The 25,157-nt window shown below is 33.1% G+C and overlaps 3 protein-coding genes across 3 annotated transcripts; 1 reads left to right on the forward strand and 2 right to left on the reverse strand.

Annotated features, from left to right (window-relative positions):
• Positions 1-2,898: 2,898 nt before the first annotated feature.
• K441DRAFT_581302 (uncharacterized protein) lies at positions 2,899-3,189 on the forward strand (the record flags this gene model as incomplete). Its single annotated transcript, XM_067644409.1, has 2 exons — positions 2,899-3,039; positions 3,067-3,189. Coding segments are annotated over 2 exons (264 nt in total), but the record flags the coding sequence as incomplete, so codon positions are not given.
• A 3,605-nt stretch (positions 3,190-6,794) lies between these two features.
• On the reverse strand, positions 6,795-6,992 carry K441DRAFT_581270 (uncharacterized protein; the record flags this gene model as incomplete). The annotated part of the gene is made up of 1 exon (XM_067644408.1): positions 6,795-6,992. A coding segment is annotated over one exon (198 nt), but the record flags the coding sequence as incomplete, so codon positions are not given.
• An 11,031-nt stretch (positions 6,993-18,023) lies between these two features.
• Positions 18,024-18,206, reverse strand: K441DRAFT_581253 (uncharacterized protein; the record flags this gene model as incomplete). Its single annotated transcript, XM_067644407.1, has 1 exon — positions 18,024-18,206. A coding segment is annotated over one exon (183 nt), but the record flags the coding sequence as incomplete, so codon positions are not given.
• Positions 18,207-25,157: the final 6,951 nt, after the last annotated feature.

The following is a 25,157-nucleotide window of genomic DNA, read 5'->3' on the forward strand; positions in this document are numbered from 1 at the left end:
GAATAAAAGAATATTTAATTAGAAGTTTTGCGTTTTGTTATAATAACGCATACCAAATTTATAAAGACGCTAAGTATGGCGTAAGCTATTGGCTATAAGAGCTAGAGTTAAAGGGACTTAAAGGAACTAAAGAGTTAGATAAAGAATAAGATTAACTCTATAAGCTGGATTAAGATATTATAGTAATATGTGGATAAAGATTAGCAATAATAATAATAGAGTTAGAGTACTTATTAATTAATAGCGATAAGGATAGTAAAGGAACTAACTAGGGGTATCCGAACCTTAATAACGTAATAAAAGTAGAGACTGAGACCGCTATAAAGTAAGGTTTAGTAACGGGTATTATAACACCATTAGATACGGTATCTATCGCTTTATAAAACGGAAGGAGTAATATCTAAAGACGATTAAGTAAGTAGACGACTGCTAGTGCTAGCTTACTACTTAATAAAGGTAAAAGGCCAAAGGCCTAAGACTCTTAAGATAAGATGCGGGACGACTAAGATTTTTAAGACGAGATGAGGTATGCTTAGGGACCTATAATAGACAAAAACCGATAGAGTAGAGCAATGGCTTAGTTTAGTAATATACGAATAAGCTTAGGACGCAGTTTCCTAAAGGCATAAGACTCTTAAGACAAGATAAGTGAGATCTAGGACTCTTAAGACGAGATAAGGATACTAGTAAAGCCTAGTTAAACTAAGGCTAGAGCGTAGCTTAAGAAAGAAGTAAGCTTAGGATTAAAGAATCCAAGGGGTTAAGAATTTGGAGTATAAATAAGGACACCCGCAAGAAAGAAGTAAGAGGCTTTGCTATAGATTAGAGAATCTGTAGTATAAATAGTAGTTAGACTAGGAGACAGATATATAGACCCGGAAGACTTACTAGGGGAATAAAGTGTTCAGCCTAAAGATTAAAAAGTTAATACAGTAATTAGGAAGTAAGAGAACTTTAAGGATTTAATTATAAGACGCAAACAATAAGAAACCATGGAAGAATTTAGAGTAAGAATCTTCGCATAGCAAGAAAAGAAACTAGACGCAAAATCTAGTACATTAGGTCGTATAAGGGACAAAGCACCCATATAAAGAATTATTAATAGGCTAAGAGTAGGTATATTAAGAGCTAAGTGGCTTACTAAATTGGAAAATAAAGAGGATTTAAGGATTTTAACTAGGTTCAAGGAACGATACATAAAGGGCTATTATAACGCAGTAATAAGAAGATACTTCCTTACGGATAGACTGTATACACTCTAGCAGCTATATTAAAAGTAGTATAGGCAGAGGCACAATAATAAGTAGGAAGATTTCTATATATAGTTAGATGAAAGAATTATCTAAGACTACCTAATTACGGAAAAAGTAATAAATTATATTAAGGGAGCCTTAATTATAACATTAAAGGATTTAGAGGAACGATTAGAGGACTAGAAAAGCAAAAGACGCATCTTAGTACCTGTAAATAAAGTTACAATATTTAGATTAACACGGTAAAGGTTTAAACTTAAGGATAAAGACGAGCCAAGAGTTAACCTAAAACACTTAGCATACTATACGCTATTATAGATTGCATGCGTAGACGATATATATAAGATACATAAAAATCCAAAAGAAAGAAATTAGAAATACCCTATAAGGATATATTAGGCGCTAGATAAGCAATAGTATAGGAATGCTAAGTATATATATAGCTAGCATCTAGTAGAAGTTTAGGAGTTAGGAGACTTAATATTTTAACCAGAAAGATTCCTTACAGAAGAATACCTAGATAGACGATAATGGTGGGAATATCTAGAAAATATCTGTCTATGGTATATTAAAGAAAAGAAGCGAATAAAGTATTGGCTAAAGAATAAGTTAAGTGCATAAGGATCTAGCAGCTAATAGTTAGGAAAAGTGGAGGCCTACGGGACCAGAGGGAGCCAGTGGTAGAGCCTTAGACCCTTAAAGGAATTCAAGGACAACACCTAAATTTATAAGTTAATTGGCAAGATCAATAGTTTAAAGTATTAGTAGATAGTAGAGCAACCAGGAACTATATCTCACTAGCAGTAGTTAAAAGGATAGGGCTACCGCATAGGCAAAAAGAGCACCCTTATTTATTAGTTACGATTTTAAAAGATCTAATAGCCTACAGAGGAGGCATTATTAATCTTAAAATAGGACTTATTTAAATAACCATTAAAGGGAGATAGATTAAGATGTCTTTTGATATATTACTATTAGGGAATAATAAGGCAATGTTAGGAATGCCTTAGTTATAGGAATATAATTTAAGGATTAATTAGGTTATAGGTTAGGTTAATATTAGAGATATATAACGCCGTAAGATGCGATAATAAACTAAGTTGGTATAGTACTAAGTCGGAGCGATATATAAGGAGACTAATTAAGGATTAAGTTATATACTAAAGAGATACTATAAGTATAGTAAGAAGCTATAGTTACTAGAAAGTAAAAAGCTATTAAATTATATAGCATAGGACTATAAGATAAAGTTAGAACTAGGAACAAGTTTAAGGTTCTTTTCAATCTATAAGCTTACTAAAGAGGAAGGGAGAGCACTAAAGGAGTTTATTAGGAAAATTTATAAAAGGGATATATTAGACTATTGCAGTTATTAGTAGGATATTCAGTACTATTCGTACTAAAGAAGAATAGAAAACTTAGGCTATGTATTAACTATAAACAGTTAAACAGCATTACTAGGAAGGATAGGTATCCTTTACCCTTAATTAGCGAGATCTAAGATAGGATCGGTAATGCGCAAATCTTTATAAAGATAGATCTGAGATAGGCGTACTATTAGATTAGAATTAAGGAAGGCGACGAATAAAAGGCAGCCTTTAAATTAAAGGAAGGACTATACAAACTACTAGTTATGTAATTTAGGCTTATAAACGCACTAGTAACGTTTAAAAAATATATTAACAACGTGTTAAGAGAACACTTAGATAAATTTGTTATAGTATACCTTAATAATATTATTATCTACTTAATAAATAAGGAAGAATATGGAGAATACGTTAAATGGGTCTTAAAGAGACTATAAGAAGAATAGATGCTAGTAGTAATTAAGAAATGCGAGTTCTTTACTAGGAAGATAGATTTCGTTGGATTTATTATTAAACTAGGCCAACTTAATATAGATCTAAAGAAGATTAAGGCTATAGTAAATTGGTAAGAACTAAAAAATGTAATATAGTTAAGGTTATTCCTAGGGTTCTGCAATTACTATAGGAGGTTTATAGCTTAATAGTTAAAGGACATTAAGCTATTTATAAGATTAATAAAGAAGGAAGAACTATAGGTATAGGGAGAGGAACAAAGGGAACTGTTTAAGAAAGTTAAATAGTTATTTACCTAGGAGCCAGTTCTTAAAATCTATTAACTATAGTTGGAGATAGTGGTTAAAACGGATGCATTAGACTATGCACTAGGGGCGTACTTCCTATAGAAATATAAAGATAGATGGCACCTAGTAGCATACTATAGTTGGAAGATAACACCACCGAAACTGAACTATAATATCTACAATAAGGAGTTATTAGGTATAGTTACAGCACTAAGGGAATAGAGATTATTTTTACAAGGCATAGAAAAACTATTTATAGTTAAGATGGATTATAAGAACCTAATAGGGTTCCTAATAATAAAAGAACTTAATTATAGATAGGTTAGATAGGTAAAGATGCTTATAGAATACTATTTCAAGATTTAGTATACTAAGGGTATAAAGAATGCACGAGCAGACGCTTTAAGCAGAAAGGCTAAACTATAAAATAATGAAAAGCCATTAGGGGCTTTATTACGAAAAGACACAGACGGACTAATTAGATATAATTATCCGAAGATCGCAGTAATATAAGAAGAAAAGATCTACGAGTTACTAGAGAGTAATTAGATATAAAGGATCTAAGATACATAGATAGAGGACCCAGACTTAGAGCAGTATAAATACTAAGAAGTAACGTACGTGCCTAGAAATATTGCAAAAGAGTTTATTAAGTCATTTTATAAGGGACTAACTTAAGGACACAATGGAGCCATGGGCTTAGTATTAAGACTCTAAGAGGAGTATATTATTAATGGAATTTAGGGACTAGCAAGGTAAGTTATAGAAAAATATCTAGATTACTAAAGGAATAAACCGACGAGGTATAAGCTATATAGAGAGCTATAACCTGTCAAAATACTAAAGAGACTATAGGAGGTTATATTATGGGACTTTATTATAAAGTTACTAAAGTTAAGAGACCCTATTACCGGATAAGATTATAATGTAATCTTAGTAATAGTAGACAAGCTTATAAAGTGGGGATACTTTATAGCATATTTAGAAGAAATATTAGCGGAAGATATCGTTAGAATCTATATTAAAGAAGTATTTATAAGATATAGAGCACTAAGCAAGATTATATTGAATAGAGATCTAAGATTTATAGCAGTATTTTAGGAAGTGTTCTTAGCAGAGTAAGGAGTTTAAGCAGCAACTTCTACTATATATTATCTACAAATAGACTATTAAATGGAAAGATTAAATTAGACACTGGAGTAGTATCTAAGATACTATATTAATTATATATAGAATAATTGGGTATTATTATTACTAGTTATATAGTTCGCATATAATACGACACCTTAAGAAGAAATGGGAATATTATTATTTAAGGCCAATTATAGATATAAGCTAAAAACATCGTTGTTACTAAGACAAGTGAAGAAAATAAGTAGTATAGCTAAGCAAAGAATAGAGATACTAATAAATCTTTATATAAACCTTACGGAAATAGTAAAGGTGGTATAGTAAAGAATGAAAAAGTACTACAATGCTAAGAGATCTAAGGGACTAGATCTTAAGGAGGGAGATAAAGTATAGCTACTATACAAAAATTTTAAGAGTTGACGACTAAGTAAGAAGTTGGACTACGTTAGACTAGGACCTTTTAAAATTGCGTAGAAAATTTTATTAGTTATATTTAAGTTAAACCTACTAGCTAAAATAAAGATCTACCCTATATAGTATATCGCAATGCTAAAGCTAGTATACGGAAATGTTAAGCCACCGGTTTATAAAGCAGACACGTATAAAGGATAAGAGGAAGACAAATAGTAAGTTTTAAAGATTGTTAGTTATAAAGATATAGACGATAAAATATGGTATAAAGTTAAGTAGATAGGCTATAATAAGACTACCTAGAAGCTACTAAAGGATTTAAAGAATGTTATAGGAAAGGTATAGGAGTATTAAAAGAAAAGAGGTTAGGCAGCATTGATAATAAAGGGTCGCCAAAGAATAAACCACCTAAGGGGGATATAGGAAGAACGATTGCCGAACTACTTGGAGTTGTTTCCCTCTCTACTAGAAGAGAATCCGTTTTTTTATTACTAAGTTCCTGTAAACCTTATTCCATAAGTTTCTACTCCTTAGAACGCACCTTCTTACGCACTAATTTAAGACGACGTAAGCGAGCGAGAGCGGTAAGACGAGCCTCTCGAATCTGATTTTCCTTAGCAAGAATCCGATCTTCCTTAACGTGAAGACGGCGTACCTTAGCTAAGGCACCAGAGAGCTTACCCTTAAGGCGTTTAGCTTTAGATTAAATACGAGACCCTATAATAAATTACTTAGAGAACATAGAGACTATTTAGAGCAATAGGACGCGCATATTTACTATTAGGAATTAAGCGAACGTCATAGGACAATTAACGATTCGCCTTAGTACACTTAGAGTAAGAGGAAGGTTGCCAACTAGAAGGAGTTATGATCGCAATATAAACTAACCCCTCTTTCGCATAACGGGAATAAGAAGGTATAGTAACGCCGGACAATAGAATCTAAGTAGTAGTATAAGTATAAGACTTAGAAGATAAGAGCTTAGAAACCTTAGAAGGTATAATAAGCAAAGATAACAACTAAATTAATTAGACGGACATTACACCTCTAGTAAACGACTTGGAGATATAAGGTATCTTCGAGGACGAAGATAGAGAGGAGGGAGATAGTGTTACGAACGCTTTAAGTACAATGTTATAACTACTTAGAGAAGAGTTAGAGGAAGCTAGTTAGTTAATATAAGCACAGACCAGAATGGAACCCGTAGAACCATGTAACGAGGAATGGTAAATAAGGTCACGTAACGATAATTATAGTAATCTTAGTGATTATAATGATCAGAGGGTGATTAATGGGATCATCACGTATATTACGTACAAGAAGGATTTTATAGGAGTACGGTTGTATATTTAAGGACCCTCGGTCCCTACCTAGATAGTTCCTTCCTTATAGTAATTCTTAGAATATAATTAGAGTTAATCTATTAGGCAACCACTCCACTAGTTGTTATTACGTTGTTGACTTACTTGCAATACCTATATACCTAGCCCATTAACGAGCCTACCGTAGTTTCTGCTACAAGGTTCCGTTACACGATGCTTCTTAATTAGAGCTGCGTTATTGATATATGTAAGCTCCGCAATCTACTTTTAATATTTTAACTTAATTAGGCAAAAGCATAATAGATCTAGGGGTTATAGAACGTGCGCTAAACAAGGGGAAAGAAAGACGAGCTATATATTATTAATCTTACATTCCTATAAAAACTCTATAGTATAGTGGCTTTTATAGCCTTTAAGAATAAGCAATTAAGCGTTATTATCACTAGACGGTTTAGTTTCCGGTAAGAAGACTTTTATAAGCTAGTTAAATGCGATATAATTAGCTATCTAACCGTTCTTTAAGGTCGTATATACCTAATTAGATACCTTATCGTAGTGGAACTAGCTTATTTAGATATGCTTTCCCTTAAAGATTACCAGAGGCGGAATTAATTGGCCAAGTACTAAGATTGACTCTATAATAGATACCCATTCGCGATCTTTAGACGATTGTACAAGGGTCTTCTTTTTTAAGGCGTCTCCTAGTCTTACTAAATTTGTGTATACACCTAATGCGATACCAGATTCGTCTATATTCCAGGTGTTCTCTACCTATACGCCGCTTAACTTCCGCACCGTCTCTAAAAGATTATAGAACTCTTAAATTTGCTTAGGTTGTGCTCCCTTAGCTCTAGCAGCCTCTATTGGTTGGCCGACTAAGGATTTAATTTAAGGATTGCGTTATAAGTAGGTAGAGACCTATGACTTACTAAGGACCCTAGTGTCGTAATTTTAATTAATAATTTAAGCCGCCATTTCTTGTAGTCGGGTATGCGACGGGGAAAATCCTTATAGGTCTTAATTAAGCACCTAATTGGTAAGGAAGTCTTCTTATGTAGGAGTCAATAGCTATTTGTGCTGGTGAGCAATTCGTTATGGCTGCTTGCCACCCATACGATCGTGAAATGTTAACGGAGGGACACTGTACGCTCGCGTAGCTTAAGTACCAGACTTAAATTTGCCGACATTAAAATCTGCGATAGCCATTTATAGGTTCTGCTCCTTTTGGTCCATATTGAACGATTGGTGATGTAGAAAATAGGTGGGCAAGTCGGTGGGTTAATTTTGGTGTAGTGACCGACTTCTGGGGGTCCGAGCTTATTCCTTTAAATCTTCCCTAAAGCCTCTTCGCGTCCTTATATTATGTTGCGTTAAAATAACTACTATTAAAAATAGCAAACGAACCCAAATCACTTTTAATAACTATGAGTATTATATCCCTAGTTAGGAAACAGTTAACTATAATATAATAGTTCTTTACTAATGCCTTAGCTTAGCAGCAGGCTATACTAGAAGCCTAGTATTAGTGATTGATAAAAGCCCTCTATAAAGAACTCTATAATATTAAGGCGCTTACATTAGAGACCCTAATAGTAATACCTTTAAATAAGATTTAAAATAACTATATTTAAACCTAGCCTATTAAATGCGAACCAAACTAGTAATAGTAGCTTAACCTATATATATATAACAAATCTAATACCTACTACAAAATCTAAAAAGCTCCCTAATCCTCTAATATTTAATAGAAATTAAAATAACCTACATCCCTTTATAATTAAGCTCCGTCTTAAACTTTTAATAAACTATAACTAATACCCTACTAAAGCTAGCAAGGTTAGCTATAGAATATCTTATATAAGTAAGGACGCCGCATAAACTATAAATCTATTCTTTTATAACGGCACCTTTATTAATTTTAAAATCTTTATCCCCCTATTAAAATAAACGTATAATAATACTAGCCGTAAATATATAGCTATTACTAAACTTAAAAACCTATAATAACGGAAGTAAGACTTTACTAGCTTCTTTTCGGAATTTTTAGGCCTTATTAGTAAACTAGATTAGAATAAAGCCGCTAAAGTTACTGCTCTTTAATAAGCTATTTTGGATAAAATTAGAGCTTAGTTAGTAGGTAAGAAATTACTAAAAGATATATCCAAATTTGCTATAATATATTAACAAATTAATAAGAACCTTTAATATAATAAATAGACTTATTCTCTAAAGCTAACTACACCTTATATTTAAAACTTTATAAAACTAGTATATGCCCTAAAACGCGATCCCTCTCTAAATTTAAAAAGTCCTATATATAACCCTATAGACCTTAATACTACCTAATTCTATATACCCTTAGGAACTAGTAAATAAAGAACTTAAGCCGTAAATAGAGAATGCTTTAGATATAGTAAAAAGGGATATATTTAAAAGCATTATCGAACTTACCCCCTTAAAAAGGTCTGCTGTAATTCCTCTTAGTTCTTAAATTATACCCATTCTATAAATTATACTTAGTCGCCATAAAGTATCTCGCTTTTAGTTAACTTAAAAATAAAATCGTCTTAGGGCTAAGTTGCGCCTTAGGATAAAAAGTAGAAGAGTATAAGTATCTAGGCTCTTTTAGCGCTAATATATAATATAACTCCCTTAATATACTTAGCGAAATTTAAATACTTAAAAATAGAAGAAAGTATAAATTCTAATAAATAGCAGAGCTACTAGTATAGGCTTTATTAATATAAACTATATAAAAACTTAATAAGCTTTAAGGCCTATAAGGCTTTAACGGTAAACCCTTAATATATAGTAAACTAACGCACTACGCTCTTATAAAAATGTAAATAGGTAAATACCTTAAATACGTTTCCTTATTTATAATACCCTTAAAGTAATATAAAGTTATACTTAGATATAGATGGCTAAAGTAACACAACCCCTTAATTAGCTAGGTTAAAAAACACTAAAGTTCCGTATAACTTACTGTTAAAGTTATTACTTGGGATACCATTTACCCTATAAATATGCATATAACTATTAAAATTTAATATAATATAAATTACCTTTGCTATAAACCTTAAACTAAAATAATAAAGCTATAACTACTAATTGTGGTAGAGAATATAAAGATATTACGTTAAAACCTCTTAAAATTTGTATAATATAAGCCGCACCCTATATTTTATTAGCAAGGAAATAAGACTAAAATCTTTACTATAATAATAGAAGATATTTAAAAAGTACTTAAGCCGAAGCAATATATTAGCTCTTAACCTTTTATGCCTAAAGAGTATTATAATCTAATTAATAAGTTTAAAAAACGATTTATAAACTAACTACCCCCGCACTAAGATAAGCACAATTTTAAGATAGAACTTAAGCCTAGTATAACACTAAAGTTTGGTCTTCTGTATAGTATATTATAAGAAGAACTGCTTATAATATAATAATACCTTAATAAAAATCTAGAAAAAGAATTTATTTGCCCTAATTAATCTCTATTTACCTTACCTATACTATTTATTAAAAAGCTAGGAGGAGGCTTAAGATTATTAAGCTTTAAACGTAATTATAATTTAAACCCGATATTTAATTCCCCTAATTTAAGAGACGCTTAACTATTTAGTAAAGGTATGGTACTTTATAAAGCTTAATATAGTCGCTGCCTTTAATTAAATCTATATATATAAAGGAGATAAGAAATATATAACTTTTCGTATATAATAGGGACTCTTTAAATACCTAGTAATATTATTTGGCGTAAAGAATGGTCCTAGTACGTTTTAGTAATATATTAATAATACGCTTTATAAATTCCTTAATATATTTATTACCGCGTATATTAATAATATTTTAATCTCCTTGTTCTTACTTTCTAAGTATTAAATATACATTAAAATAGTCCTTAAACGCCTATAAGATATAAGTTTATAATATAATATTAAGAAATAAAAGTTCTATATATCTAAGGTTATATACTTAGGCTTAATTATATCCCGTAACGGAATTAAAATAAACCCTAAGAAAATTGCTATAATTATAAACTAGGAAAGCCCAAGCAACGTATAAGATATTTAAAAAAAAAATTAAGATTTATAAACTTCTATTATTAATTTATTAACTACTTCTTAGAAATTGCCTCACTATTAGTAAACCTAATAAAGAAGAATATAAAATTTAAATAGACAGCTAAATGCAAATAAGCTTTTAATAACTTAAAATATCCCTTTATAACTACTCCAATTCTTACCTACTTTAACCCTAACCTTAAATATATTATTAAAACGGACTTGTCCAATTATACGCTAAGGGGAGTATTATTATAATATAATAAGAATGGCAAGCTATGTCTAATAGCCTTTCTCTCTTAGAAACTTGCCCCTATTAAATTAAACCATAAGATATATAATAAGGAACTACTTACAATTATTAGATACTTTAAATAATAGCGTCCTAAGCTTAAAGAATTGTTATTTCTAATATACGTATTAACGGACTATAAGAACCTGTAGTACTTTATAACTATAAATCAATTAATATAGCGCTAAATTTGTTAGGCCGAATACCTTTTATAATTTAACTTTAGGATTATATACTAACCTAATAAACTTAATTAAAAGCCCGACTTATTAATATAATAATTATAGGACTTATCTATAAACGCCTCTAATAAATGGATTATAAATTAATTATAAATTCTACTACCTCCTAAATGCTTTAAGAAACTGCGCCCTATATTTCTAAACGTGGAACTTAACTGAAATAAATTAGAAGTTAATAAATAGGAATATAAATTAATAAGGTAATAGAATATAAATATAAATATAAGAATAATGTATAGATAATAAATATAATAAAAGCAATTTAAACAGAAAACGATAGTATAATGTAAGCTTTGCAGTGTGTGGGAATTAAACGAGCAACTTAATTGTAAATCTATGGAAATTAAGTGATATAAATACATGAAAGTAGACCCCGAACTCCGAAGCCCATAACTCATTTTAAACGTATCCGAGATATATGAGGGTAGTGCTGACGCAGGTGAAACAGGGCAATATGCAAGGTCCGGTAGTCGGTTACACACCCCCCCAGATTTGACGGTGTAGTTAAAGCTGTAGAAAGAAAAATAAAGGCAGAAACTATACTCCCTAGCTTTATATCTCTGGACATAGAGCTGTATTCAAAGAGATGTCCTCCGTAGCCTCTTAGGAGACTATATTCGAAAAGGTGTCTTCCCCAGCCTCTCAGGAGACTGTATTCAAAGAGGTGTAGTAATTTAATCTGCATTCGAGGCAGTCAATTAATCTGTGCTCGCGGTAGATCTTTTTGATCTATAGTCGAGGTAGATATTTAGCATCCTTTGTAGGAGGCTCTACTGAATCGTTTGATTCAGGTGTGGTATTTTGATCTGCATTCGAGGCAGTTAATTAATCCGTGCTCGTGGTAGATCTTTTTGATCCATAGTTGAGGTAGATGTTTGATCTGTGTTCGAGGTAGTCATTTGATCTGTAGTCGAGGTGGAACTCGAGGTAGTCATTTGAGCTGTGATCGAGGTAGATCTGGAAGTAGTCACTTGGTGACTCTGGTGACGTTAAGACGTCGTATCTGGTGACGTTGCGGTCGTCGCAACTGGTGCTGATGAGGCTGGTGCCGATGAGGCTGGTGCTAAAGTAGGCTGGCGTTTCGGAAGGGCGTCTAGAGCGTGATGGCTGCGACTGGTTGTAGCGGAAGACGTCTACAGCGTAATAGCTGCGACTGATTGTAGTGTTGGTGCCTCCCCAGGAGGCCTTGATTTGATTTGGTGATAGGCCTATATTGAGGCTCTGGTGTTCGCTAGCTGGTCGTTTGAACGGTTGTCTGGTTTTGGCGACGGTCCTCTGCTGGCTGCCGTCGGTCTGGTGCCTTCCTTGTCTTCCTAATATCCTTGTCTCTTACCATTAGTATATCCAAGCTAGCTTCTGCTCTGGCTCCGTGCTCTGGCATCTCGCTCTGGCTCTGTGCTCTGGCATCTCGCTCTGGCTCTGTGCTCGGGCTATCGCGCTGGCTAGGCTCTCACTTGGACGCCATGAGGTCGTTACGCTGTGGTAGGTAGGTCGATTTTGTTGATTGATTGTATATCTGGGTTGAAGGAGGTCAGTGTTTGTACGGTCGTAGGTCGTACGGTCGGTCGGGTTCGGCTCGATCGATGTTCGATGTGATCGATGTTCGATGTAATCAATGTTCGACTTAATCGATGTTCGGTCGTCCGTCCGTTTGGTAAATGAAGGTAATCACGAGTACAAGAGAGGTACCCGGAAGAGGCTCGAAACACTTACAAAGGTGGAAGAAGTAGTGACTTCTTAAACGAGGTAGCAGATTGATTGCTTAGTAAGCGCTAAATGTACAGATCAGATGCAGTACGGTAGGCAGGCCGGGCTCATAACTGTAAGCTTTGCAGTGTGTGGGAATTAAACGAGCAACTTAATTGTAAATCTATGGAAATCAAGTAATATAAATACATGAAAGTAGACCCCGAACTCCGAAGCCCATAACTCATTTCAAACGTATCCGAGACATATGAGGGTAGTGCTGACGAAGGTGAAACAGGGCAATATGCAAGGTCCGGTAGTCGGTTACATATAAGGATATTATATTTACTAAATATAAAACATAAAATGATTAATTATACTATTAATAGAAGATAGTAGTTCTAAATTCCAAACCTTTACAATTTAAAATACTTGGATTTGTATATAACTCCTATATAGTAGGGTATCCGGGCTATATAAAGGCTTATAATATTATTTAATAAGTATACTACTAGCCTATAATATATAACTATGTATAAAAATACGTTTAAGTATATAGAATATGCGCATATAGAAAGACCTCTTATATAAAGAAGTAAGATGTACTTTAACTACTACTAATTCCAATATAAAGATAGCGTAATATCTTAATTAACTTTATAGTTGACTTACCTAGCAGTAATAGGTTTATAAATGTTATAGTAGTTATTAACCGTCTTACGAAAATGCGACATATAATCCCTATAGACTTAATTAATACAATATTAGTAGCTAAATATTTTATTAAGCACGTCTTTAAGCTATCCCTTCCAACGGTAGCGTCCTACGAGAATTGGACCGTGCGCGAACACCAGAATCAGAAGTACGCGTATGGTCACAGAGCCTTGATCCTATCAATTCTATTGGCTAGCTCTTATCGATAACCGTAGGACGAATTGTACCGTTGGAAGGGATATAGATTTCTTAATTTAATAATATCTAACTATGGAAGCTAGTTCGTTTTAGACTTCTAGAAAGCTCTATATAAATAATTAAGTATTTAAATATAACTCTTAACTATATTTTATCTAAAGATAGATAGTTAAACTAAAATTATAAACGCGATTATAGAATAATACCTATAAATATACTGCTCCTACCTATAAGACAATTAGGAAAAATAGCTACCTTTAGCTAAGTTTACTATAAATAATACAATTAATATATTAATAGGCATAACACTATTTTACGTAACCTATAGATAAAACTTTTTACTTAGATTTAAACTATAACCCGAAATTAATATAATAGAACCCACAATTAAATAGATTTAGTTAATTAATATATATAACTTTGCTAATTAAATAAAGCAGTTAATGGAACTATTATAAAGTAAATTAACGTACGCTTAAATGGTATAGGATTGGTATATAAATAAAGGACAAGCTCCTATATAGAACTTTAAGAAAGGTAATATAGTTTACTTAAATATATAAAGCTTAAAGACTTAACGGCCCTTAAAGAAACTTAATTAGAAGTTTACGGGCCTATATTAAATTAAGAAGAAAATTAAGCCTATATACTTCTAAGCTCAAACTACTAACTAAAATAAAAATATATCTAATGTTTTACGTAAGCTTGCTGTAACCTTTAAAAGATAAACCTATAACTTGTAAAGTGCCGCTACTACCTTCTATAATTATTAACAATGGTAATAATTCTTACTTTATTAACTTAATTAATAATATACAATAAAAAAATATAATCTATATAATTTAAACTTCTTATTAAGTGGAAAGGATATAAAATATAACCTAGAAAACCTATAACTAAATTAAGGCTAACGCGCCTTCTTTAGTAAAAGAATTCCATAAGGACTATCCTTCGCGGCCAATTTAGCTAAATAGACACGATATAAAGGCAAATAACTACTACCTAATATAAAATATATAAAATACGATAGCAGGAAGCTCAAATTTAAAAAAAACTTAAAATATATTATTACGTTTATAACACGGTTATATAATACGTAACCACTAGTTAAAGTTATCTAATTAGTTAGATTTACCTTGCTAAGACCGCCACTTAACGCTAAAATATAACACGTAATAAAATGATAAATTGTTTTAAACCTTTAGCTAAAGGGAGGGGTACTATAATGGGACTAGCCTAGTTATAGTAGGAATATCTTAGTAAAATACTTAACAGACGAATTCTAAAGCTTTAACCAAATTCTGCCGAATTCTGCTAGCTTAATTAACTTTTACTAAGTTCTACTAGATTAAATCAAATTTTACTAAAGTCTGTTAAAGACCGCGTGCGTATATACGTATATATTGACTACTAAGACCCCTAACTATTTAATTACGTAATTCTCTTATTATTCCTTTCTCTTCTTTACGCAACGTCTTGTACTCTGCAAGAGCTATATACCCTTAGATTTAGATAGAATTTATATTATTCCTTTACATCTTCCCTAAAGCCTCTTCGCGCCATTATAATAGGGGCCTTTATATTGGAACCTTTTCAATATTTTTAGATCTGGCCTCGTGTATTCCTTTAGTTTCTAGTTTTAGTATTTTTATAACATTTGCTTCCTATTAATTGCGCGCTGGGCGTAAATAGGTGCTAGGCCAACCTATATAGCCTTTAACCTAGCTTACACGACCACCTAGCGAGCTTATAGCTCGACGTAGTCCGTAAAAAACTCGGCGTAGTCTAAAAGTTTAACATGGTCCGAACTTCCAATTTAGCTTTAGACTACGCTTAGCTTTAGACCACGCTTAGCTTTATACATATACAGCGCATATACAAATTTTATTTTATTTTAAAATTTAAAGTATTTAATAAATAAAAAAGACTCTAAGTTATATGTGGAGTATATGCTAGGCATATAATATCCCTTATAATGTTAAAATGGACCCTGCGGTTATTAATAAGGGACTAGCTAATCGGAGAGCCTGGTTTAATACAAGTGCCTAGTTAGATCCAGTAGCGAACTCTTTAAGGACCCCAACGTTGTAAGGGATATGTATGCTATATATTAATTGTAATATATATATAACCTATATATGCCGTATATACTTACTCTATACTTTACTAGTTTTATTATTGCCTTAAAAAGACCTTATTTTTTTTTATAAATTATTTATACTACCTTTTAAAGCATCATTTTATATTTTATATAAGGTATGCTATATATACTTGGCATATGCTAAGCATATACACCATTAATATAATATATATTTACTAAAAGAGCTATCTAACTACTATAATATAATCTTATAAGTGTATATATACTATTAATATAATATATATTTACTAAAAAGCTGTCTAATTACTATAATATATTCTTATAGGTGTATATATACTTAACATATATAATATATACACTGTTTTATAGAGATAGGATATACTATATTGTCTATAACTATATACTTAGCATATACTTAGCATATATATCTACTAATAAGCCATTTAATATAGGTATTTTGTGGTTATATATGTGCATATACTTAGTATATACACTATATATTTAATGCAGATAGTTACTAAAGGCAAATTATGGCTACTGATGCGTGTTATATATAGGTAAAAGTTAAGTACCGCCGACCTTTTGCCGGCGCTCCATCGGCGACCACGCTTAACTTTCGTGGGGGTGCAGCTGAGCGTAGTCCGGAAAAAGTTGAACGTGGTCGCCGATGGGGGTCGGCGAAAGCTAAGCGTAGTCACTAATAGTGCCACCGGAAAAAGGTCGGCGGTACCCAACTTTTACCCATACAGAACGCGCATCGGTAGCCATAATTTACCTTAGCAACTATATGCACTAAATATGCAGTGCATATACTAAGTATATATACGTACTAGTATAAAGCAAACAAGAATATATCGCGGTAGTTAAACGGCTTATTATTAGGTGTATATGCCCTGTATATGCCTAGCATATACAAAGTATATACGCTGCATATGCTAAGCATATACTATAGTATATCTTATTATAGAATGGCAAGTATATACGCTGTATATACTAAGTATATATAATAGTATAACCTACTCTATAAAATAGTAAGTATATTATAAGAGTATATATATTAGGTCCCGCCGTAGTTATAATATTTATATAATAGCTGCTATTTTTTTGGCTATATAATAATATAAGGCATATAGTATATACTTTGTATATGCAGCGAATATACTTTGCATATGCTAAGCATATACTTACTATTCTATAAGTAGGCGTTAATTAAAGGGCGCTAGGTCAGACCACTTTACTTATACGATTATTTAGCTTATAAGATCCCCTAACTCCCACAAGCCCCTAGCTCTTACGACCTTCTAGCTTATAGGATTAAAGCCGCAACTAGATATTATATATAGCCATAAGAAGTATAAATGGGGTTATGCTATAATAGGGACAATAAGGTCTAAGAATAGGTATAAAAGTGATAATATTAACAGTAGTGAAAAGGGGAATTTAACGCTATATTATTTAATTAAGATTAGTAGAATACCTAATATATACTACCTGTATAGTTTTAGAGATCTTACTACTTTATTTAAAGATAGGAAACTAAAGGAGTGTTAGGGTCTTATGTATATTATAAGCGTAACATAGAATATATAAGTCATTCTCAAGGGTTACCTTATAGTTTAAATAGCTATACTTAATTAATTATTTCTTTTTAAGTTAATTAAGTGTAACGTGGCCCGCCTCCACGTCGCCATACGGCCAAAAAGACTGAGAGTGCTTGCGAACTTGTCGTAAGCGCGGCGGGACCTAATATATATACTCTTACAATTGCCCTTTCCTCTACGCGCTCGTCCCCGAGCGCTCGCAGGGATTTCTCTGTACACCTATTCCGGGCCACAGGGATTAAACGCTAAGAGTATTACTATATTAGTTAGTCCTTAGTAATATAAGCGATTGGATTTAACTAACCCGCCTTATTACACGGATATATATTAGACTATACTAGAGTAAAGTAACTAATGGGGATTAAACCTATAATACCTGGCCCTAGTAAGTTCGCAAGTACAATTATAACGTAGCCCGCCTCCACGTCACCATACGGCTAAAAAGACTAAGAGTGCTTACGAACTTATTGTAAGCGCGGCGGGACCTAATATATATACTCTTACATTAAGGCGCTTATAGTAGAGATATCTTTTTAAAATGGCCTAGCTGTAGAACTGGTATATATATTCTTATATTAGCTTTACTTTATCTTTAAAATAAAATACTTAAAGCCTAAAATCTCTTTAGGGAAATGTAAATGTGTTTAACCTCTATTATTACTATTAAAGTTTTTTTAGCGTTTGTATAAAATAGCCTATTTTATAAAATATAAAAGAAAATTTCTAAGACTACTTGCTGTAATTAATTCTTAATATTAAAACTAAAATTGCACTATTTATAAAGTAAATTTATATTTTAAATAGTTGCAGTGCTTTATAAGACTGTACTATATATATTCTTAGCATATTATTATAAATGCATTTTATGCGCCAAAACAACCTAACAAAGGTTGCATTAAATCTTTTTCTTTTCCCTAATATTCGCAAGGTGCTTTCGCTTAAAGTATTTACTCAAATTACCTAGGGTATAAAATGAATATATACGCTGTTTAATTGATAGGTTTTTATTACCTAGATAAAAGAAATATATTTTTAGCCTATTTTCACTATATATTAATACTTTGGCTGCTTTTAAGGCTTTAACTTAAGAGTTAATCTTGACCTTATTTATTATCTTAACTAGTATTATATAACTACTAAATTGTTCGCAAAGTGTAAAAGCGATAGGATATATTTTACCTTCCTTAACCTTGCAGTATTGCATAATTATACAAATGGCCCTATTGTATTAATTAATTTCCTTTTTAAATATAGTACCTAGTAGGCTAACAACTGCATTAACTAATTCCTTTTATTTTAATAACATGCCCTTATAGGGATTTATTATCACCTTAGCCTCTACTTTAACTTAAACGCTAATAAGCTGCAGTTTAATATTATATACTAGTTACTTCTGTTTTTAGGTCTCCTTAATATTTTTAAAAAATATATTCTGCTAGAATTGCCTTTCCCTATTAATTTCGCCATTAAGCGCCTTATACTTTAGATATTTTATAGCTTTACCCTTAAAATAGCATTTAAATTGCTCTTTTTACTTAAGCAAAAAATTGATAGTAGGATAATTGTTAACTAATAAAAATTGTTTTGTTATAAGCTGCTACAGTTATTAAAAATTAATTAAACGGTCCATATTAATGCATTTTGGGGCTAAAGGCCTTAAATAATCGCCTATATATTTACTGTAATATATTACAACAAATAATACCTTAAGAATGTTTATATATCGGTATACTGCATTATTAGGTTTTGCATAACCTTGCTAACATTGCCTATATTTCTTTTTAGTACTTTTAATAGAAAGTCCAGTTATAATAAAGCTTATTATTTTTATTAAATGCCTTTTAAGCACTATATCTAATTAAATATAGGCGAGAGACCTAAGTAAAGCTAGTAATCTATTTAAACCCTTTAGTTTAAAATGCAGGGGTAAAGTATAGAAAAGGTTTATTAAGAGAAATAGTCTAACTATTTAGAGTCTTTACTAACTGGCTATTACGGAGTAAGTATAAGCGACGATAATATATAGCAAGGTAGATATTATTAAGCTATATATATAAACTGTATAAAGAGGTCAAGACGTTGCGTAAAGAAAGAAGGTAGGGAAACGGGAAGAAATGGCATATATAGTTAACTTAGTTGCTTAGTTAATACGTATATAGGGTAAAATAGAGTTTAGGTCGTAGTCCTAGCGGAATTTAGTAAAATTTAATAGAACTTAGTAGAATATAGCAGAATGCCGTAAATTGCTATTAAATTGCCATTAGATTGCTATTAGATTGCTATTTTACGGTTAGTCTCTAATTACTAAGTTAGTAGAAACAGGTAGACGTATATAAGGTGTTATAGGGGTATCCTATAATAGTACCCCCCCTTTAAACTCGAGCTTCTGCGAGATAGGGCTGTGGTAGTTTTAGGTAAAGTTTATAAAAGTCTTTTGCGGCTTATATAAGTCCTATAGAGTTAATTAGTTCCTATAAGGGCTTAGTAAAGCCTCTCCATTTTATAAGATATATATACTAGCGTTTCCGTTTATTATACTTAATATCGTTAATTCTTTTAACAAAGTACTTATTCTTACCATCTACTTTAACTAGTAGGGGAAGGTCTTATATCTATCCGGATAGGGCGTCTAATATAGGAGTAGTAGGGTAGAGGACTACTCCTTACCAAAGTCCTATAGACCTATCTCCTTATTAAACTGCCTAGGAAAAACCCTAGAGAAGATCTTCGCTACTAGATTAGGATATCTAGCTAGTACTACTAGCTTACTTTAAGATTCGCAACTAGGAGGAAGAAGATAGCGGTCCGTAATAGACGCAGTCCTACTACTTCTAAACAATATCTAATCTAAAAATAGTAGGAAAAAAGCTAGATAAAGGATAGCTACTACGTTATTCCTAGACGTAAAAGGGGCCTTTAACCATATCTCTAAAAACCAGCTTCTATCTATCTGTAAGGAACTAGGACTACCTATAGCGCTTATATAATAGGTAGCCACCTTCCTTAGCAATAGAAAGCTACAACTTTCCTTTAATGGGCAAATATAAGAAAAAGTAGAACTAGAAACAGGGATACCATAGGGATCGCCTATATCCCCTATTTTATTTCTACTATATATACGCAATATCTGCAGCATACAGACAGAAGGAGCCTATTCTCTTAGCTACATAGACGATTTTGCAATTACGGTTACTTTAAATTTAGCTAAATCTAATTGTAAAAAGCTAGAGAGAATAGCGCTAGAGCTAATATCTAAAGCCAAAGAAGCTGCTATTAGTTTTGACGTTAGTAAAACAGAGCTTATACACTTCCATAGTAAACGTACCACTATAGAAGAAGGGTTAAAGCTAGGAGACGTAGAAATATCCCCTAAACCCCTAGTTAGGTGGTTAGGGGTATTCCTAGACTCTAAGCTTACTTTTAAACAATATATAGAAATACAAATCTCTAAAGTAAAGGCATCCTTCTATTTAATTAGAAGACTAGGTAATACATAAAGAGGTCTATCTCTATAAGCCCTACGACAGCTCTATATAGCTTGCGTTACTACTATAGCAGACTACAGAGTATAATACTGGTGGAAAAGTAAATCTAGAGACTACCTATTGCAATAACTACGCAATAAGAATCCTAAAATTTAAGGAAAACCACGCAATTAAGAAGGTCTATATAGAAGAGATCAACAAAGATAGGGACGAATTAGCAGCTAGTTTTAGCTCTAGTTCCGGCCCTAAAAACTCTACTATAAAGCACCTCTTACAGCCAAAGACACAGCTACTATCTCTAGCCTCTAGAGTTTAGCAGCTAATTCAAAACTGGAAAATAGAGAGAATTTTTCTAGATTGGCAAAAACCGTAGTCTCCTCCTATTTCCGCATCCTTTTCTATCTTAAAAGGTAGTAAGGAAGAAGCTACACAAGAATATCCAAGACTAGTAGAAAATCTATAAGAATCCCTAGAGTGGGACCTAGTAGATATATATTATATAGATGGGTCTAAAGACAATAAATTAAATGTAGCTGCTATATGTAAAATAGGGGAGAGAAATAGGATTAAATATGCAATAAACTGGAATTTAGGACCCTATATGGAAATTATAAACGCAGAGCTTTATGCAGTCTATAGGGCCCTAAAACACCTAAAATAATAAAAACTAAAAGAGAAACAAGTCTATATCTTTATAGATAGCCAAGCAGCTATTAAAAGATTATAGCTTAAATCTCTTACGGGAGGGCAAGAACTAGTCTTTAAAATTACGCAAAGCTGTTCCTATTTAGCTAGTAAAGGGATCTCTATTAACTTTTACTGGTTCCTAGCCATCTAGGAATCTATAGAAACGAAATAGCAGATAAGCTAGCTAAAAAGAGCCTTTTTAAAAGAAAACTATAATCTTCTTATACCTCCCTAGCCTATATAGGGAGAGCAGCAAGAGAAAAGATACTAGAATANTNGNAAAANAANTNGNANNAGAATAAGAATAANGGAAAACACTATACTAGGATCTATAAAGGAAGTTATTCCTTTTCTCTTAAAGCCCCTAAGGATAAATATCCTAAAAGGCTATTTTAAATCCTTCTCTAAAGTAATAGGGGGGGAGGATGAAGACGGTAGATGCTTTAGAGAATGTAGAGTACTATAAACCCCTAGGCACCTACTACTAGACTGCAACCTATATAGAGAAGAAAGAAGAGAAATTCAAAAGAAACTAGGCTCTTCTCTCTCTTTAAAGAAGCTATTTTGTATACAAAAAGGAAGAGAGGCGCTTTTCCTATTTCTAAGTAGGATAGGGATAGCTACTAAAAAGTAGCTAATAACGGTAGGATCTATAGAAGGAGGTAACTCCTACTATGTTACGGCTCGTACAAATGCCTCTGAACCGAAGCTTGTAGAATGCTGTATTACGAAGATACTAAGCTAAAGAGAAGGAAAAGGGGTCGCCAGGACCGATGTAAACAAATATATAGGGTGAGCCGCCAAGGCGCTAGCTTTAGGCGGGCCAATTGCAGGTCGGCAGAATATGGCAGAATTTGGCAGGTAACGTGCGATAGCGCCGTTATATCACCCCCCTCTTTAAAAGAAAGCCTGCCCTTAGGCTTAGTTAGAAAAAAATAAGGTAGCACTAGGCTTATAAACGTAGGATTATAAAAATATAAGATAAGGAGATAAAGGGGATACAAGTCCGTCCTAACTAAGTACAAAGGGCGATTATAGGCTAAGTGGAAGCACTAGGCCAGAAAGAGTAGCCGCTAAAAGTCTTAGCACGGATCTAACTAATCAGACAACTTTAACCGGCGGTTAAAGTTCCTAGACATCTGAAATTTTACGGTACTGGCAGAAAACGGCAGAATTTGGCAGAATTTGGTAGACAGCTGTATTAGGGCTTTAGGGCGTTTTTATCCCTATGTTCTTCCGGTAACTTATTATCTTTATTATATTAGCATTCTATCTATTCGTCTAGGTACTTCGGGGGTTTAGGCGTATTAGGGTATTAGTTATAGAATTCTTTAAGCTTCTAGGGGCAGCTTATAAAGTTCCACGCAGGGTACCAGGTTAGGTTAGGATTGTAGCCCTTCCATTAGATACAGTATTTTAGCGCTCCCCGTACTATCTTGCAGGCTAGTATTTTATTAACCTCCCATTTGTTATCACCATTTACTTAAACTAGTAGGGGAGGCTCATTCTTTTGTCCAGGCAATAGGTCGTTCATAGCTTTCCGTAACTTATCTAGCAAAAAGATAGGGTAAACCCTAATTAAGTCTGGGAGCTTTATCTTATACAAGTTGCCTATCTTCTTAAGAACCTTATACGGTCCTGCCATCTAGTAGTCCAGCTTATAGCTGGGTCGTTCGGTCCTCTAATTCCTTATTATAACCTAAACTATATCGCCAGGGGCAAAATCGGGCTCTCGACGGTATTTATTCGCCTGCTGTTCCATTGACCTCTAAGCTTTTTCCAGGTTCTCGCGGGCTACCATCCAGGCCTCCTCCAATCGTTTGGCGTACTGTTAGGCCTCTACATAAAATAGCTTCTCTTATACAGTCTAGGGTTCTTCTGGCCTTTTCTAGTTAAAGCTTGTGTGGGGTAAGTATCCCATTTCCAGCTAAATCGGGGTAAACCCTGTGAAGTTATGGGGTAGGGTTGCTTGCGCGTAGTCTATCAAGGGTAGTAGTTCAGACCAGTTATTTTAGAAATAGTTAACGAAGGGCCTAAGCCTCTGGTCCAGGTACTAATTTATAATCTTTATCTGACCGTCTGTCTGGGGGTAATAAGCCGTAGAAAGCTTTAGCTTAATGCCTAGGATTTGGGTAAACTTATTCCAGAAGGCCGATATAAACTATGGCCTATAATCAGATACAATAGTATCTGGTAGTCCGTAGATTCGGTAGACGTAATAGATATATAGCCAGGCTGCCTCTTTGGCATTAATATTCTTATAACATAGAATTAAGAACGGGCGTTTACTAAAGCGGTTAACTATAACCATAACCATATCGTATCCGTCACGGTCCCTAGGTAGTTCGTGGAAGTCTATAAAGATATACTACTAAGGGCGCTCTGGTATTAGGAGTGGCTTAAGTAGTCCTAGGGTCTTATCCTGTGGGATTATAGCTCTCTAGCAGTCTTCGCAGTTCCGTATATATTGATTAATATCCACAACTATTCTCAGCTAGTAGTAGTGGCAGTTAATGATTTTACGGGTTTTATTCTTACTAAGGTATACCGTAGAGACTTAACAATGAGCTTCGCGGATTAGTTTAGTCTATAGATTGTCGACGTTAGGGACTATAAGCCGCTCCTAGTATAGGAGTAATCCTTCCTCCGTCTTAAAATTGGGGTTTTTTTTCACGGCTTATTCGCGGAGGGCCCTTAGGGCGTCAGCTATGCGGTTTATAGTTAGGAGGCGGTTAATTAGCCCTATTAGCTTATCTAAGGACTCCTCCATTAGTGCTAGCTTATTTTACTAGGAGTCTAGCTCCTTAAGGATCCGCGGGTTAAGCTATTCTAAATAGAGGAGGGTACGCGTCTAATATTGGGTCTTTAGCTTATCCTAGGGTCCTACATCTTATTCTCTTTAGGTTAGGGCATTAGCCTTAGAGTTTTACTTACTAGAACGATACATAATCGTAAAGAAGAATTAGGAGAGTATTTCGGCCTACTAGGCTTATCGCCCTATAAGCTGCTTTATAGTTATAAAGTACTCTAGGGCTTTATAATCTGTATATATCTTAATCTAGGAGTTTATACCTTCGAGCTTTGCGCGCCATTAGGAGAGTAATCGAATAATAGCTAGCATTTCTTTATTATATACTTTATAGTTACACTTAGCCGGGTCTATTATCTTTAAAAAAAAAAGCTATAGGGTACTATTTACCGTCTAGATATAACTATAATAGGATTTCCGCTACGACCCTATTAAAGGCGTCTGTTTCTAGCATTAATTTAAGGTCCGGGTTATAGTGACAAAGGATTAGGGAAGAAATAAGCCGATTTTTTACCTCTTTAAAGGCCTCTATATAGCTATTATTAAAGACAAAAGGCGTATCCTTCCTAGTTAGTCGTATAAGAGGTTTTACCATAATTCCGTAGTTACGGATGAACCGGCGGTAGAAATTACAAAAACTAAGGAAGGACTAGATTCCTTTTATTATATAAGGGGGCTTCTAGTTACGGATTACCTCTACCTTCTTAGGGTTGACCTTAATTCCTTCTATAGTTACGATAAACCCGAGGTATTTTGTACGTTTTACCCTAAACTTACATTTCTTGATATTAACTTATAAGCCCGCGTTTTGTAGTCTTTTTAGGACCTTCTTAACATAAACTTAATACTTAAGTTTGTTATCTAAGTATATAAGAATGTTGTCTAGGTATACCGTGCAGAATTCGTCAAGGTAATTAAAAAGAACGTTATTTATATACCTTTGGTATATAGCCGGTCCGTTTATTAGTCTAAAAGGAAGAACTTTATATTTATAGGAACCATAGTGGGTACGGAATGTTGTTAAATCTTCAAATACAGGGTCTATCCT

The sequence above is a fragment of the Cenococcum geophilum genome (genome assembly GCF_001692895.1).
Source record: "Cenococcum geophilum 1.58 unplaced genomic scaffold K441scaffold_51, whole genome shotgun sequence".
Taxonomy (NCBI): Eukaryota; Fungi; Ascomycota; class Dothideomycetes; order Gloniales; family Gloniaceae; genus Cenococcum; species Cenococcum geophilum.